This window comes from Pteropus vampyrus, unplaced genomic scaffold, assembly GCF_000151845.1.
Source record: "Pteropus vampyrus isolate Shadow unplaced genomic scaffold, Pvam_2.0 Scaffold160, whole genome shotgun sequence".
NCBI lineage: Eukaryota > Metazoa > Chordata > Mammalia > Chiroptera > Pteropodidae > Pteropus > Pteropus vampyrus.
In genome coordinates this window covers 3,531,957-3,550,632 of record NW_011888941.1, presented here as the reverse complement: position 1 = coordinate 3,550,632, position 18,676 = coordinate 3,531,957, and the positions used below count along the sequence as shown (strand labels likewise).

The 18,676-nt window shown below is 45.9% G+C and overlaps 1 protein-coding gene across 3 annotated transcripts in view; it reads left to right on the top strand.

Moving 5' to 3' along the window:
* The window catches only part of FHL2 (four and a half LIM domains 2), a 41,187-nt gene that overhangs the window by 11,598 nt on the left and 10,913 nt on the right, over positions 1–18,676 (top strand). For all 3 annotated transcript variants that reach the window (XM_011370140.2, XM_011370141.2, XM_011370142.2), the window contains exons 2-3: positions 1,986–2,165; positions 13,295–13,469. In XM_011370140.2, coding sequence (XP_011368442.1) covers positions 2,010–2,165; positions 13,295–13,469 — 331 coding nt within the window. In that variant the 5' untranslated portion in view covers positions 1,986–2,009. The remainder of the gene's footprint in view (positions 1–1,985; positions 2,166–13,294; positions 13,470–18,676) is intronic.

Below are 18,676 nucleotides of genomic sequence, written 5' to 3'. Positions count from 1 at the left end.
CAGCATGCGGATTATTTTCTTTCCTTGGCAGGAGCTGCACTGTCCAAACCCACTGGAACCACCTTTCGATTTAGATCGGGAATTTGTTTTCTCTCACTTAGATGTCTGTTTGGGAAATCTCATGTGAATCCTCTTTTTCCATTGATATTCCTGGGCTCCAGTTTTTCCATCCATAAAATGAGACAGTTGTCATAGGAAATCTTAAGAGTTGTTTCCAGCTTTTAAAATTCCTCCGTTTATTGTTCTTTCTCCTTTCGTTATTCTTATTTCAAATTCCCAAATCATTAGTTTTAAATTTGTGTGAACTGAATCGGCAAAAACGGCCTTTGCTTCCACAGGTAAATGGCAACCTCTGTGTTGGAAGGATAGTGGTCAGTTGTGAAGAAGTAAATGATAGCCACTTTCAAGGCCAATAACTGAGGAATTACAGGAAAGTGTTGAGTCATCTGCCAACATAGCTGCTGCAACCTGAGATGGCTTTAGTGCAAAGAATATTTATATGTTGGGTTTCAGAATAATAATTCAAATGCTTAAGAGCCTCATCTTGTGATGTTATCACGAGAATGTCCAGACGATGTTTTCTTAACTCCAGGAAGAGTGATTTGGAAAGCTGGCTCTTGCCACATGTGTCCAGCTGCGTGTTTAATACTCTTGGAATAAAATTGTTCTATAAACGCGGAAATAACCAGGTCCGGATGCTTGAAATATGTTCATTTATTTGCTTACAGTTGTTAAGACTTGTATATACAAGAGCCCAAAATTAATAAACACGATGAAATTTGCTGTTATCATAAACCTGGCAACAATATTTTATTTGTATCATAGGGTATTATTCTGGAATTTCACCCTTAAATGTTTTGAAATGACAGAAATTTGAACCAAGTTTAATTAGAGTTCATGAAACATCGCTCAGAGTTCCATCGTCAGCCAGGCCGCGTATTTAACAACCTATAAAACTTTCTACTTTTCACAAAATAAATATTGCCACTTGAGAATATATCCCCGCAGGAGATTGACTTTGTGTTGAATGCCCCGGAGATGTATCTCCACACTGTTTCCACAGTGGACTCCTTCTTTCTGGAGCGTTCTACCATGTGTGTCTGCAAATGGCATATGAGGACGAGGCCAGGTGAAAACCTCCTCTTGTCTTCCTCCACTTCCTCCCTGTCCCTTTCTGCTCACACACACTCTATGCTCACCCTGGAAAAATGCAGTGCGACTGGCATGGAGACACATTGTTGTTCCTTTTTGAAAGCCTCGAGGTGCTGCCTAGAGAGGTCATTGCCCAAAGTCACTGCCATTTTCCATCGTGTCCTAATCCCCCAGCAGGAACATTGAGGCTGTGACCTGTGTCCTGCTATCTGGACACCATGGCAGCAGAAAGATGCCCTTTTCATCTGGGAGAAATGACTCATCCAAGGGACTTCTGGCACTTTTTTTTGTGCAAGGGTAGGTTGTGCTTTCCAATGCAGTGTCAAAGTCAAGAGCAATGTTCTCTGGGCACCTAAACTCAGGTTTACCAACTCCCTCTTGATACTGTGGTTTCTTACTATTTGAATTTATGAATCATAAAGGGGAGCTCATGGAAAATCTTTTTATAGAAATGGATGTATTGTTTCTATCCCTGCCTTTCTATTTTGGGATCAGAGAGAAAGGAAAGATGTAATGCTCTGTCACACATTTGAAGCATACACACAGGATGCGGGCTCTGATGCGAACTCTTATATCCAAAACAGAGGTAGTTTTTTCTGACAGTCAACAATAATTGGGATGAACTCAAACCCCAAACTGCCCCCAACTAATTTTTTTAAAACATCATTGAAAATTATGACCATTTCAAGGGTAAGTTTTAGTTATGCACCCAGAAGAGAGAGCCACCCCTTGGCTAGAGACAACACTGACAGGCAACAGGACAGTTAATGCCTTAGCATGTCCGGCATTCACCGTGTACTCCTTGGAGCCCATGTGTTCCCTTCTTTTGTCAGGTTGTTGAAAAGCCGAGTGTCAAGATGACTGAGCGCTTTGACTGCCACCACTGCGAGGAATCTCTCTTTGGCAAGAAGTATATCCTGAGGGAGGACAGTCCCTACTGCGTGGCCTGCTTCGAGACCCTCTACGCCAGCACCTGCGAGGAGTGCAGAAAGCCCATCGGCTGTGACTGCAAGGTACCCCGGGCCTCCCCTGGGCAGTGCCTGGGAACTCTTGGGCCCCTCCCACTCCCCAAGATCCAGGGACCTCTCTGCATGGTTGTGCTGAAAGTCCCGATCCTCATCACCTATTGAAATCCCATCTCGGATGGGCTTGGACCCTGCCATAAACCTTTCTGAGCCTCTTCCCTCTGCCGGTTTGGTCTCTGCCTACTCCTGATTCCGTAGCACTTGGTTAGTGTTTTACGAGGACGTTTGTGCTGAGCATCCTGCAAACACTTCTGATATTCTAGTGATTTGTATTCTTATCTCACCTCCCACCCCACCTCCCAACCCTGCAGCTTTCTTGACAGCAATGCTCTCTTACTCCTGTTTGCCTCCTGCTGACTCACGAAGAGCAGGTGCTGCTCAGTAAATATTTGATGAATGAATGTGCACATGAATGAGCCAGAGCCCACTCCTAGATAGTTACACACAAGAAAAGCAGGAAATTCATTGGAATATTAGGGGCTCTTTTCTCTTTAGCAGCAGAAGGTCAGAATTTGTATTGTTTCTTTTTCAAGGGGAAAGACACGTGCATAGGAATTCCCAGCTTTCCTGCTGTGGATGGCGCAGCAGGTTCAACCGAGGCCACTGGTCCTTTATGCCAGTGGACTGGGGTTGAGTATTGGAAACCCTGGCCTGTACTTCTCTGCACATCTTTAGTCCAACCTGGTCTACTGAAGGATCCCCTAGGCAAACTGTCCACATCTCTGAGATCAGATAGCTTCTCCTGCAAAACAGCTGCTGAGACACAGCTGACAAGCACTTTAAGTAACTGTCATCCTAAGAGCCACAGATTTGGTACAAAATGGTGTCACTTTGGAATCTCTAAAGAAATTCCCAGATAATGGACTCCAGGGCAATTCGTGGCACTCCACTGTCTCTTTTCTGCTGTCCTTCCTTTATACTCTTGGGATTTTGCCTCTCTTCAGTGGTGAGATATAGCAATATATAACTGCTGACCGACTGAGTCAGGCTGTGTCTACAAACACGTCCAATGCATGTTTCTTATATTTCTTTCTTTCATTACATCATTCCTAGGAAAGACAGTAAGCTATGGGCTATATTACATCATCAGTTTCTGTTGCTAAGCATTTAGTGATAATGGAGGAATAACTTCCTTCTTATGCTGAAAGAGGACTTTGTCCTGAGCAGAGACCAATGGCCACTAGAAGCCAAGCTGGGCCTTGTATGTTTGGGCCTCAAAACAGAAGTATAAAAGAAACGAAACTCACAGTCTGTGTAAACTTTAAAATGTTCAGTGGTTTGGCCACCATGAGCAAAAGGTAGCCATTCTTCCTAGCTTAAAAATTGACACGTTCCTGTCTCTAGCTTTGTCTGATGATGTCTCACTGTACCTGATGGGCATTCTGAGTCCCTCTTTGTTTATTTACTAGTCCAAGTATAAGAGCTTAGATGCCAGATTGCCCAGTTTCATCCCCGGCTCTGTGGCTCACTTGCTATGTGAACTTGGGCCGATGACTTGACCCTTCTGTAGCTGTCTTCACATTTTTAAAATGGATATGAAACAAGGGTGCCTACTTCACGGGGTTATTACGGTATGCAGATACCAAGCCCTGAGCACTCTAAATGGCAGCTGATGATGTTACTATAAACTCCAGCCTCCACTCTTATTCTAATTGCTTCCCTATTTCTTCTGTAACATGTGTTCCCTCACACACCTCTCGGAAGCTTTGCCCTCTCTCTTTATCAGTTTTCATTATAGAAACATCAATAAAAATGTCCTGTTTGAGGAAGAACTAACAGGCAGAGAAAAAATTATTATTTTACAAAAAGCTTTACATAGAAAAGACTTAAGCAGGTGAGAGATTCAGCTATTATTCTGACAAAAAACATCCCTAGTTGAAAGGAACTGTTTTGGATGTTTGGGGCTAGTCATCCTTGACGGGTGACTAATGTAAAGACAAAACAAAAATCACATACCGTTTCTCCAATATGATTTAGTGGAAAGACCCATAAAGCGCCTTATCCTTCAGCACAAACTTTATGAGCCAATAAACAAGAATCCCCCAAGTGGGGCCAAAATCAACATGACTGCTCCAAAGTCAAGAGTTAATCATGCTGAACTTTTCAACCCAGATTAACGGTTTACTGTATGTGGAGTTCTGCCACATGATTTTCTACATTTAGGAAGAAAAAGAGATGCTGACTTGAAATGAGTTCTTGCCATTTGGGGCTTTTGAATATTTGGACTGACTTTATGGACTTTCAGAAATAACTGCATAGTTGACTTTGTGGAGGAAGCAGTGATAGGAAAAAAAAAATGTTTCTGTTACTTCAGGAAGTAAAGTTGACGTCCTGGCAGGCAGGGTACTCGAGAGAGCAACTGAGCAGACAGATCTGGTGGCCGTTCGCTTTTCTTAAAATAGCATAGGCACCGTGAGCCTCCCTTAACTCTCCCTCTGAGGACATGGGTATGTGTATAATTTTAAAAATATTGGCAAGCCTATGGGAATTAGGCTAACTTTGTGGGTACTGACTGCCTCTCAAATGAGATAGACAAGACCTCAGGACCTGTTCCTGTAGTTAGTTTACATGTTTGAATGTCAAATCTGTGCAGCCACTCATTTAGATTCTTTATTTCTATGTACTTACTCTGAGAAAACGCTGTGATCTCAAAAGATAAGAACCAGTTATTTTTATGGCCAGTAGAATAGTTGAAAACAGGCAATACAGATAAAACTTCATGATCCTCTGACATTATGAAGTTTCTTTTGGACACCTGTAGATGCTAGCAAAATAATTTTTAGCCTAATTATAGATATTCTGTGGGTAGTTCTATCTACTTATATTCTAGGCTTCAAAAATTCAAAACATTAAAGAAGAGATAGGCTGGCCAGTAGCTCCAGAGATGGTTGTAAGTCACGTGCATTCATCTAATCAGTGACTTTAACAAAAACTCTAGGCCATATGCCCGGCTTGGATTTCAAATTTTCCATGTCCATGGGAGCAGGATCATGAAGTCAGATAAGCCACCAGACCCACCCATGTGCCCTGGAAGGTTCTGGGAAGAGGAAGAAATAGTAATGAATGAAAATCCACCTGTGAGTCTAAAACTCGCATTCAGAGCTGGCTTCCAATGGTTGCCATAAAAGCTACCACACTTCGAGAGGTTGCTTTGTTCCAGGAGCTGGGAAACGCTTTAAGCGCATGATCTAAAGTTCACACTCCTCGTAACACTCCTCAGAGAGAAATGTTTCTCATTCCATTTTGAGGAGAAGCCACTGAGGCTGAAGTTGGGAATCTTGCCTGGGTTACAGGGTTGGGAGGCACTTGAGTTGGAGTTTGAACCCAGATGCGGTGATTCCTGACCCACGTGCTGGACTGCCTGCCCCGCACAGCCTCTGGTGGAACACTGTCTCGTGACTGTCAGGTCAGGTGTCGATCGGACTAGTGATCAGTAGAGGCATCTGCCTGGCCTCTATCAGGTGACCTCAACAAAAGGCTCCCGCCTTTCTCCTGGGCCCCTTCAGATGGCAGTGACTGTGCCACAGAAGTGATACTCAATTTGTTGCTAGGACACTGCTTCCAGCTTCCTAGTTAATTAAATGAAAACAGTGAATCGATGATCAAATTGACCCATGTCCACCCATCAAACTAGACAAGTTTCTCAGTTGCCATTTGGAAAGTTCTTAGAGGACAGGAAATTTCTGGGCCTTTTGGCAGAAAGCAATGAGGGAAATCTGAAATAGGAGGCCAAGGCTTTTACACACTCAGGTTAAATCTAGATGCTCCTGTTAGATTTTTAGAAGACTCCTGACCAAGGCCGGCCGAGGGGGTGTAGGGTCAGATTGAGAAACTGGTTCACCCTGCGGGACATGGGCCTCTCCTGCTGGCCTCACACAGTCCAGCTCTCCCACTTGACATTTTTTTATTTGTTGAGGTGACTTTTAAGTGCTTCACGGGTGAATCGCCTTTTTAGAGTTTCTATGTAATTTGTCCACAGAGTTTGGAAAGAGCACTGAAAAAAAATGTGTATTTATTTAGACATCTTCCTGTAAGAGAAAAGTCTGTTTCCAAAGGGAATTGAGTAAAGCAGGATCCTCAGAATTGGGAACAAAGCTGGCTGGATGGATAATGTAAGAAAGACCTCTCAGTCTGTGAAAACCCAAGGGCCACCTGCAAGGCATGCCCACCAGGTGCACAGCATTCAGCAGTGACACCATGCCCGCCGGGGTAGAACTCAAGCCGGGCTTGCCTGGGTCCACCTTCGAGGAGCTATGTGACGCCAATGACTTATGTCACCTCTGAGCCTTGGTGTCCATGTCTGAAAACAGGGTTGCCCATCTCTGTTAACTGAGTTAACATAGATGGAACACTTGTGACAGTGCTCCACAGTTTTTGCCATCATCTCTTCTTCTGGACCCTTTGTTCTTATAGATTTGAAAGAATATACCCGTGAGAACATAGTAACTTGACATTCTCGAAGCATAGACCATCTTTTCCAAGTACCGAGTATGGCTGAGACTGAGCATCCATTTATAAAGTGTATGGATTTGAGGAGTGGTTGGTTTGGGAAATCTCTCAGCCCAAGTGACACGGTATGTAAAGGTGGAGTGGGTGCCAACTCCAGGCTAGCTTTGGTCTGAAGTCATCCCGTTCCCCAGAGCCACCTACAGTTAGCTGAGGGGCTGAGGGGCCTCCAGACCCCTGACTCAACCCCATGGCTCTGCTGAAGTCTCTAGAAGGGCACATTCAGAGCCAAGTGACCAGCACTGCCCATATTAGGAATGTTTCTGAAATGGAAAAATGTAAAATCTGACAGGAAGTGTTTGGGCCTAATCTTACATTGTTTATCAACGTTTTACTGCAATTTATGGCATTTCTATGAGCACAGGATTAGCCTTGGTATTTTTTCTGGGTTGTGTAAGATTCTTAATTTTTTTCCCCTTCTTCCTTCTCTCTCTAGAGGACTTTAAAACTAGGACATTTCTAGGACATCTTAAAGTTCTTGAAATTCTGTCAGCAAATCCTTACTTTTTAACCTGGGACTTCCAGCATCTAAATGGTGTCTCTGTTATACTCACCTTTGGGGCCCGCGTGGTGGGCTCCACGCATAACAGAATTGCCAAGGCTAGAGGAGACTACCTCGGCGCTAAGAACCAAAACTAAAGCTCTGTTTGGAGCTAAGAACACAGGAGAGGAAAAGGGCCATTAGCCACCACGTCTTCACAGATTATCATTCAGAGAGAGAACTGAAACTTGGGTTCAGGCACACGGGTCTACTCAATCATAATCTAGCCTCTTGACTCCTCATCTCCAGGGAATCATGTGCCTAAAATCCTGCCTGCCTCACGCTGAGACTCTGGGGAGACTGTCGTATTGGCCAGAAGCCTCCGCCTGTCCTAAAAAACCAAAGCTGGTAGTATTTAGTTACCTTCCTCTTGCCATAAAGTCTTTTCTCACTTCCTACGTATTGCAGACTTCCCTAAGAAGTGAGTCCAGGAGGAAGCTGTGACGTGAATTTATTAACTCAGACTTCATAAGAGGACGCAAACTGAGAGCCTGAGAAAGGGAATCAGAGGAACCCGACGGAGTAATTAGTTAGATGAGGGTTTCCATATACGAATTTGAAGAAGATGTATGACACAGGCTCTCTGTGGTGTGTGTTAGCTGCGGGTGGCACAGGAGTTCCCTTCAGCCAGCATCGCTCATGCTAGGGAAGCCTCGCAGAGCAGGTGGTGTTGGAGCTGGGCCTCACAGCTGAGTAGGATTTTGCCTGTTGGAAGGGAGGAGGGGGAAGGGCTTTCTAAGGCAAAGGCAAGCCCCAGAAAGGGTGGGCAGGGGTGAAGGGAGACTAGAACAGAGGACAAGCCTGGGCAGGCACGTTGGGACCAACGTGTAAAGATGCCTCCGTGCCAGGTAAAGACTGTGAGCAAAACATGCATCCGATCCTGTCAGGTCATTGAAGGCCATGGGGTGTCGCAGAAAACAGCCCACAGCTTTTAGCATCGTTGTGTTACATTTGCTCATGTATAAAATAAGAACAAAACCTTATTTCATAGGGTTATTGTGTGGCTCAAAAACAGGTAAGAAGGGATTAAGAAAAAGAATTTTAGATTTAAAAAGGATGAGGAAACTAAAAGCGCTATACAAGAGCAGAGAGGCTGTTATGAGCATGGTGGATTTCAGGTGAGGGAAATTCTAATCCATGTTACTATCTTCGTGAATATGTGTAATTTCAGCAAGTGATGCTTTGAGGCAACTGTTTTCATCATCAGCTATGATCTGAATAAAAGCTAATACTAACGTTAACTGAGCTACAGTAGAGCGAGTTACGTATGCTTGGAGTATATGCTTTACCATAAAACTCTTAAGTGTTAAAATGCTTTGCATGTAATAATTCATTAACTCGTTTACAGCCAGTGGTAGGTACTATCGTTGCTACTTTACAGATGAGAAATCTGAGGCAGAGCCAGATTAATTTATCTTGCCCTTGGCTGTGTATCCGGTAGGCGGCAGAGCCAGGATTTGAATCTAGAGCCTTGAGTTTAAGCAGTAGGATGAAATACATCAGGCGTTTTGGACACCCACTCCTGCTGCAGCAGATGTGGACTGAGTGACCCAAGGCCTCCCACCCTGCCTGCATGGCAGTCCCTCGATGTCACCAGCTTGAGAAGCTTACCACTGTCTTCAAGCAGGAGGGCGGGCCAATCATATCCCCACTGAGGACCCACCGCCAACAGTGAGGCAAGCTTGTTGAAAGACAATTTTCATTATTGCATACTGTGACATTTAAGAGTGTGGTCATAGGTTGATATTTACTTCAGGGAAAATATCTTGTCAGAAGGTTTTGAGAATTATCAAACATCCTTAAGTGAATAGTTCGGGAGCTGTCGTGTTACTGCAGACATATGTGAGTGTGCGTGTCCGTGCAAGAGAGGTAGACTGAGAGAGAGAAATCGTGTGGGTGAGTTACGATGGCCCCAGGAAAGGAATGCCGAGATAACTCAACCCTGGTTGACTAAAAAGGCATCTCGTGGGCGGGACCCCTGACCCGGGTCTCCTGAGGGGAGGGTGGATGAGAAGCATTTCCAGGCATGTGCTCTCCACCAACAGCCAAGGTAAAATGTCTGTACCACACTTGGATTTAGTCCGAAGAGTCATTTCGAGGAAGGCAGCGGCTCCTTGGGGCACTGGATGCCGAGAGAGGAGGAGTGACGGCAGGAAGCATGGCCTTTAGAAGGTCTGGAAGTCTTGCATTGATGCTTAAGGTCTAGTAAGGACATGTCAGTGATACCCAAATTTAGAGGGACACTACCTACTGTCCAATGTCTGTGTCAGCAAATCTGCCTTCAACTGTAGGCACTGTGTCTTCATGCTAGAAATATTAACTGTAGGAAAAATGGATTTCTGCAGTGCTTTCGATCCACGAGAACATTTTAAAATTAGTTTTTTCATGACCGTTCAGTCATGTTAATCTCTTGGCTGCTCTTTCTTCATCTGGGGAGTCACTATCCAGGATGGAGACCGCGGTGACATCTGGAGGCTTTGCTCACACGATGCCTTCTGTGAAGATTCCTCCCTCAGTTTTTCTTGAGGTCAGCCCAAAAGGGCAAATAGCCTTGAACTCGTATTTCCTTTCCTTCTCTGTCACTAACCAGTTGTAGCCTCTGACTGAGTAGTGCCGACTCCCTGGGCACCGCCAGACCATCTTCCAGGAAGCAGGCCTCCGACACCCGCTTCCTCCTGCCCCGATCCTCTGGGTCTCGGTCCCTCATCGCAGCCAGGCGGTGATTCATGGAACACAGAAAACATTTCGCAGCTTTTTCACAATAGCAAGCCTTTATGAAGTGACTGGTTTGCACAGAGGGAGCCCAGCTAACTTCTGAAAAAAGTGTTTTTCATCTGCTATGTAATCATCAAAACCGATTTATTTTTTTAAATTGTGGTAAAATACATCTAACAGAAAATTTTCCATCTTAATCCTTTTTAAGTATAAAGTTCAGCAGTGTTAAGTACATTCACGTTGTTTGTGCCGCCAGCCTCCAGAACTCATCTTGCAAAACTGAAACTGTCCCCATTAAACAACAATTCTTTATTCCCTCCTCCCCCAGCCCCTGGCACCACCCTGCTACCCTCTGTCTATGAATTTGACGACTGTAGGAACCTCGTGTAAGTGGAATCGTACGCTATTTGTTCTTTTGTGATTGGCTTATTTCACTTGGAGTAATGTCTTCAGGGTTCACCCATTGTAGCATGTTGTAGCATGTGTCAGAATTTCCTTTCTTTTTGAGGCTGAGTAATATTCCAGTGTGTGTTCATACGTTTTGTTGGTCTGGTGAATTGCCTTCACCTTTTGGTTATTGCAAATGATGCTGCTATGAATTTGGGTGTACAAATTCCTGCTTGCGATGCTTGTGGGCATACACCCAGAAGTAGAATTGCTGGATCATATGGTAATTCTATTTTTAACTTTTTGAGGAACTGTCATACCGTTTTCCATTCCAAAAAATTTTTAATACAATAGTGAAAGCTTGCTTAAAAACTTCGACTCTTCTCAAATTAGGGTGATTACCATTCTTACTAGACAGGGCTTTAAATGGTTTATTCAGCTTCATTCACAGTCTAAACAAAGGCAATGCTGAAATGTATTCATTTGAGTATATCAAATAGTATTGTTCCTGAATGTTTTCAGTGGATATACACAGCTCTCATCAAGGGAAAGTTTTTGACAGCGCAGAGCAACACAGACTCTACCAAAATTTTACCCAGTTGGTTCACTGGAAGTAGCCTCTGAATCAGAAGAACTCGAACTTGAACCCTGGCTCAGCTACATGCAAGCTATGTGACTGTGGAGAAGTTACTGAACTTCTCTGAGTTTCAGTAATGATATTTTACCTTGCAGGGCTGCACAGCCTTGCCCTCACAGCATGGTCATAATTACCATCCCTGGTATCCCAGAAAGAAAGAAATAATGACTTCTTTTGGAAGAAATGATGTATGCAAAGTATGCACTTTGCAGTTTGTAATGAGTTTGCATATAGTCACTAATTCAAATTAATGCAATTTCTATCTATTTCATTTGTCAAAATAACCAGTAAAGCACAGATGATTTTTTCCCTAAATTACTGAGAATACTTGAGGCTAGAAATGCAAGAGACAGGACAGTCTTCTGCTCCCAGTTCATACGCCCTTCAGTTTGGGTTCACAGAGGACGGAGAGGGGCAGGCATTGCAGTGAGCTGTCCCTTGGGTCCCCTGAGAGGGCAGTGTCCAGCTCAGAGGACCCCCAGTTACCCAGGGGTTCTGGAACTCGAGAATACCAACCTCACAGAAAGAAATCCATTAAATCCTGTGCTGAGAAAACTCTAGGCCTGTCTCATCTTCATTCCTTATTATCTTATGTTGACCATAACTCCACTCCCAGATGTCCCAAAAAGCAAGCTGCTCACAGGAATGGGGTGTGAGGGAGCCACACCGGGCACACCTCGTCACAGTCACCCGACTGTGTTCAAAGGGATTCAACAATGATATGTATTTTTTTTTTTAATTCCCCGAACTCAAACAGTGTGCAAAGAAATCACCAAATCAAATAACTAGTTTGGTTCGAGGTTCTGAGAAAATGTACACACACCACGGTATTCAGCAAAAGAGAACTGTTTATTCCGGTTTGGGTTCCGAGTCTAGATGGCATTTTAGGTCTTTCTAATCAAGTCCAAGCTGTGTGTTTTCACATCCTACACTCGGCATCACTCCAGCTTCCACTTGGCTTTCGGTAAAGAGACATCTTGGGGAGGAGGCTCTTGATGAGGGCGACATGAGCGGGCCCGTGTTAGGGCACCTAAGAGCTGGAAGCCAGCCCAGGAGACCCTGCAGTGGCCTAAAAGTCAGTTTTTGCCTCATTAATCAGTGGAGGACTGTGCCAGGTCAGAGCTGGGACTACAAGGAGCAACGGAACAAGAACCCGTCTAAGATAAAGCTGGCTATAAACAGGTTATTTTAATTTCATGTGGGCACTTTCAGAATGCCAGTTTAACGAAATGAGTGTGAGAAGATTTCTTATTATTCCTCAGACAAGACCCAGGGTAACATAGAGTCGACACAGTTTTCTCTCCTGGGTTTGTTTCTCTTTTTCACCCTTTGTTGAAAAGTGTGGGTCCCGTCTTCTCAATAATTCTCTCATCCGTTCCCTCTTTGTGTTTCCCACAGACCAGACATGGCCGTCTGCTCGCTTCTCTGCGGGGACCTAGGTGTCTCCACGTCCCCTCTCCCGTCCCCTCATTCTCTGTCCTTATCCAGTTGTCACACACAATCTTAGCATGCCCCTCTCCCTTTTAACTAGTTCAACCACCCTCCACTGCCTTCAAGATGAATAAAAGGTCCCTCCTGGTCCAAGCTGCACGAGAACTCTCCCCCTTCGTGCCCTGACCTGCCCCTGGAGCCCAACACCCAGCCCTGCCAGGCGCCCCTCTCTTGCCCCTCGTCCATGTGCTCACCCTCCTACCTTCCTCTGCCAGAATTCCTTCTCCACACATCCCCCACCTGGCTCACCACCATCTGTGGGGCCTCCACACTCACATGGTGACACTTGTGCGTGAAGCCACCTGACCCCTTTTCCACCAGTTTAAACCAGGGCCCTGCCCTCGGGGAGCCTTCTTTGAATTTCCGTCCAGCCAGGGCTTCTCTGTCCTGCCCATCATCACAGTGACCCTGCTGTCATGGTCAGTTTTGCCAAGCCCGCTCAAGGCCAAAGGACTGCAGGTCCAATGGACCATTTGCTGAGTGCGAAGCATTGATGAGTTTTATGTTTGGTGTCTCCTTCTTACAGATGATACCTAAGAGAAATCCATTCATTTCTCAAAAATATCTCTCACACACAGACACGTGCACACACACATATGCACGCTCATTCACTCCCACACACCCGTCTAAATAATTGCTCCAAACTGCAATGAGCAAAGGGCAGCCTAGCCTTACTCGTTTCAGCACTAGTGAGGGCATCAGTCCAGGAGTACCCACAGGCCTCAGCCCCCTTTACTCTCTGCCTGCCCATCAGATGTGGGCTGGGCCCCCTCTGGTCGGACAGAACAGGTCCGAGTCCCCTCCTGTCCCCTGACTGTCCCATGTGGTCTGCACCTGCAGGACTTGTCCTACAAGGACCGGCACTGGCATGAGGCCTGCTTCCACTGCTCGCGGTGCAAGAGCTCGCTGGTGGACAAGCCCTTCGCTGCAAAGGAGGACCAGCTGCTCTGCACAGACTGCTACTCGCATGAGTACTCGTCCAAGTGCCAGGAATGCAAGAAGACCATCATGCCAGGTGAGGAACGCTCCCTCCTCCCCCGCAAAGCATGCTTTCTCTCTCTGACCTCCTATGTGCTGCATCCGTACTCAGGTGGTTATTTCAGCAAATATGCATCATGTTCTGGCACAGGGCACTGGGCAAGCAGCGAGGTGTCCATAGAGCAGTGATCTGAGAGACACACCTGCCCCTCTGCCCACGTGGAGTTGATGTTCTAGACAGACAGATGGACATGACCTTCCAGATAGACCCAGACTTGAACGCAGCTGGGTCAGACACCAAGGACAGTGATAAGAGGACTTGTCTGTTGAAGAGTGAGGATGGGGCTTTGTCTCTTCTTGTTTAGGGGGAGGTTAGTTTGTTTTGTTTTGTTTCTTGTAGGAGACAGGAATGTTTTCTTTTATAAAAAGAGCAAACAAAAATGTGTAGACTTTTAAAATACGTAATTTAAAAAATAAATCTCGTTAGACAAATATAGAAATAAGGGCAAGGAGAGTAACCACTCTGAGGAGAGCCAAAGATTTGAACCCTGGACGACAGAGAGAAAAGGACAGACACCGTGTGGCTGGTTCATCGGCCGTGTATGGTCAGTGCTGTGCTCTGCAAACCGGAAAGGTGCGACCCAAGGGTAGACTGGCCAGGACTCCCAGTTAAACCTGAATTTCAGCTACTTTTTTATTATTTGTCCCATTTGGAACCTTAAACCTGGATTCCCAGTTAGCCACATGAAAGCAGGAGAGAACTCTGTCCCTGGAATGTCCAGGACAAGTGGCCTCACGAAGAACAGGATAGGGTGAAGTGGTAACCAGACGCCTGGAAGCCAGGCTCATGGAGCAGCAGACTGGTTGGGGTACAGACCTCCCTGAGTAAGTAGAGGACTGGTGGTGGGGGTGTCACTTGAAATGAGGGTCTTTGGGCTCTGGGGCCTCCTGCCAGGAGGGTGCCGACAGAGCTGCTGTGGAGTCAGGCTCGGGTTGGTGGCAAACCCTCAGATGGCTTGGGGCGGCATCCATACTCAAGACAATCCCTTTACTAGGCGAGCATCCTAAAGCCCTAGGAAGGCTTAGAACTAAAGGCAGACATCATAAGAGAATCTGACCTGTGTTAAATAATCTGAGAAAGTATGGGTGAAGTTTTAAAATACTTGATCTAAAGAGTAAATTAACTTTGTGACTCTGACTTAAAAGTACAATTGAATAAGTGATTTAGGCTTCTGATTTTAAACTGAACATGTCTTAACTGATAAACTGTTTTGACATGTAAGACCTCTTATGATTTATCGTATTTATAAGTTTAATTTGTTTCAACTTGAGGTTCAGTTTGTTAGTAGGATACTTAAAAGAGATATCAAGTATATTAAATTTTTAAATGTAGTTTTGAGAGGAGCTCAGTTTACTACATTAATAAAGAAAAGGCCCCTTGAAAGTGATTTTTTAAATTCACTGTATTCCCAGATGCAATCATAGATGTGTCATACGAACGTGAGTCGAGGGTTTTGAGTTTGTTGTCAATAGGTTGAATGCTAATTTTTAAAAACCAAGGCAATCTGCTAAGTAATCACATTTCATACAGTCGCTGGGTTCACATCTTAACTTGAAGAGAATTAAAACTACAAAGATAGTTAGATTCTCGACTCTTTAGTGGAAGACTGATTGCCAAGCCCTGGAGCTTCTGTTTTATTTTTGGTTTGCTTTGTTTTTGGCAATGAAGACACTGAAGAGTTTTGAGCAAGAGAGCGACATGAGGGAAGCGTTATTTTAGGAAGATATATTGGATAAGAAATCATAACTCTTAAAAAAAGGCAAGGGAATAATTAGGCCTTCAGTAAGATGGTTCCTTACTGCTATTACATTTCTCTGGTTAAAACGCCTTAAAAATAACTGTGACGTGCTATTACGAGGAACGAAAATGGCGAGCGATGTCCCCACAGCAGCACTGGCAGTGCGTAAAAGGAGCCAGGCCTGGAGCTGCTGCTGCAGCTCCCAGCAGTGGAAGGTCAGGAAGGCCTCTGACAAAATTATGTTAACGCTGCCAATGTTGGAACCAAGGGGCCCGAACGTGGTGCCGGCGGGAATGAGAACGGAAGCCCGCGTAAAGGTCCTCTCCCACTGGAAGTCACGTGCAGACACAGCAGTCTCCGTACAATAAGAACCATGAGATTAATTGAAAAACAAATTAAATCTTTACTGGGTTTTCACAACAGGAGCCCAAGGAAGCTTCCGTTAGTGACTCATAGGAGACTCCTTTAAATCCTCTCTCCATCTCCATTTCACAGTGCCCATATCCACGGGCTCCCCAGACTCTCCCCAGCCACTCTGCGGGCTCTCCGGTCCTGTTCTCCTCATCCCTCTGTTCAGCTTCTGGGTTCATTTGTTTGCTTGTCTGTTCGCCCTTCCGTAGCAGTGCTCTGCCCTTTTGCACGTAGACCCTGCGGGCGCCTCTGCTTCTCCAATTCTCCTCCGGGATAGAAGTGTTCCTGGGAGGATGGTGGACCCCAAAGAGAAGGACCGGGGTCGTGCGGTCACGCTGGAGCTCCAGGGACTGGTGGGAGGTGCACAGGCCCGCACAGCATCCGCAGAGATGGCTGCTGAGCCCGCAGAAACAGTTGAGACCTTTAAGAGGGGAGTTTGAGGTTCAAGTGCAAGTGGTAAAGAAGAATGGCCCAGCGAGGGCACTTCGAATGAGAACTCAGTGAAATCTCACAATATAGAATTGCAAAAGCATTAGCAATTTTAAGCTTAGGTGGCCTTGAAGTTCACCTGTCTCAGCTCCTCAGTGAAGAAACCAGAAATTTAAATGGCCACCACCGGCTACAGTGAGTGGCTGAGCTGGGACTGGGATCCTGTCCAGTGTTCCTGCTGTGCTGAGGTCCAAGCAGCCTTCTGGACCAGCCACGAGAAAGGCAGATGGGCACGGAACTCACGGGCACGGATGCCACTAATTTCATTTCACTTCGGCAATGGCAGTTAACTCCAAGGAGGGAAAAATGGAATGCACAGAGAAGCCTTCATGGCATGGGCATGCATAGCCTCACTAGCAGGAGTACAGCACCGCAGAGTTGGGTCATCCCCAGTGAATCAGCTTGGTACTCGTGCAAACGCAGGGTCAGGGAGCCCCGCCCTCGCTTTGCTCCTCAGTAGCTGTGCGACTTGAGCCATCTAAAGTTTTTGGGACCTTGGTCTCCTCTCCATCTCATTCCTCTCCCCCTGCCAGTCTGTTACTTTAAATTTGAAAACAGCGTGGCAAATGGGATAGTATGAAGTTTATTTCCTCCTGTGCCACCTGCAGGAGCACATTTACTTTGTTACTCAGCCTGCTTGAAGTCCTCTTGAACTCTGTTTCCATCTTTGCTGAGCGGTAAGCGAGCCACCGGACCTTTGAGCGGGTCTGGTTTTTTTGTTCTCACCGCGTGTCCGTCCTGGCCTTTCCCTCACTTTGGCGCCTCTTCTTTCTACTCTCAGTCCTCAGAGAAAGCTTAGAAACCAGCAGGGTTTGTTTTCTAGGCTCTTGTTTTGTGGCTCTGACATCTCACTGATCACTGTCTCTCACTGAGACAACGTTGTCCCTTTCTGACAACGTTGGAGGAGAAGACCTGCATCTCAGAAGTTTGTCTACAAGAGTGATTCTTGGAAATCACGTCAGTCTCAGTCCGGGGCTGTTCAAGACAATAAGCCTTTGCGCCAGTCATGACATGAAAAACAGACATGTTTCCTGGGTATTTAAATTTCCACCTGTCCTGGACTTCTGAGTTAGTTAGGGTGAGATAGACAGACAGACAAATAGATCGTAGCAAGGAACTGGGTCACAAAGTTTGGGGGCTGGCGAGTCCGAAGCCCATAGTGCAGACCTGCAGACTGGACATTCAGGTCAGAGCCGATACTGTATCCTTGAGTCTGAATCTCCTAGGGCAGTGGGTTGGAAGCTCAGGCAGGGTTTCTCTTTTGCAGTCTTGAGGAGAGTTCCTTCCTACTTAGGGAAACCTTAGACTTTGCTCTTAAGGCCTTCAACTAATTAGAGGCGGCCCACTGACCCCATAGAGAATCATCTGCTTTGTTTAAAGTCTACTGAATGGATTGTTAATCACACCTATAAAGTACCTTCACAGCAACAGCATCTAGACTGATGCACAAGCAAACAATGGGCTGCATAGCCTGGACAAGTTGGTACATAAAATTAACTGTCACACTTTCCATTTTTCATGGTGTTTCCTAGAGAGAGAAAAAAATTCATCATCAGTAACACATAAAAATTGGACACTTAGTGGTCCACAGTGTCTTCCATTAAAGACTAAGGGAAGGTGGGGTGCAGCCTTCTAGATTTTGGTGGGAAATGTGTGGTAATCACAACAGCACAATCACAGCCACTACCCACTGAGCAGATACTGGACACCCACCTACCACCACGTTACGGCATCCTGTTTATCCTGCACAGTGTCCCCTCACCCTCATGTTACAGGTGCCAAAACTGAAGCCAAGAGTGGCCGAGGGCAGAGTGAGTCCCCCGTGGGTAACTGCCCTACATGTGTGGGCCCCTGTTGAGGGGGACAGAAGCGAGGGTCGGGACACACTTCACTGAAGGGCGCAGGCAGGGAGGGTTTCCAGTTGCAGGTTGTCCCTGCGCTGAGGAAGTCTCACGTGCTATTGTCTGTGGCTTAGGTAAACAATGTGATTGGACATTTGCTTCAGCTCTACAGCCCGGCAGGTGTTTGCTTTGTGCTCAGTGGGTACACACAGGATGGCTAGGCTCCCGGATGCCTTCACCAAGTGAGGACGGCGCCAGCAGTGACACAGGCAAGGGAAAGGAATGGAGGACACGCGAGCTGCTTGAGATGGGGCAGTCCAGGGCGATGACTCTTAGGCTCAGATCAGAGTAAGCTGAAGGTGCTGTCTGTGGGGAGACACGGGGGAGAGCCACCTAAAGGATTACACCATGTACGAGGCACGGAGTGGTTAGCGAGACTTGCCCTCCAGGTGTGCATCCTTGGGGAGACTGACCTGCAGCCCCCAGGAGCGTCCAGCTGCCATTGTCCAGACGGTAGGGGACCACAACGTGTGTACACAAGGCACGGCTTCCCAGAGCAACGGCATCATTCTGAGATTGGGAGGCACGACATTAAATAGCTAGCATTTTAGGTGAAGACAAATGTAAATCTTAAAGTAGGATGTGAAATTTTCCTAAAAGTTTTGAAATTTCCAAGACATGTCATGATCCTCGCAGGCTGAAGA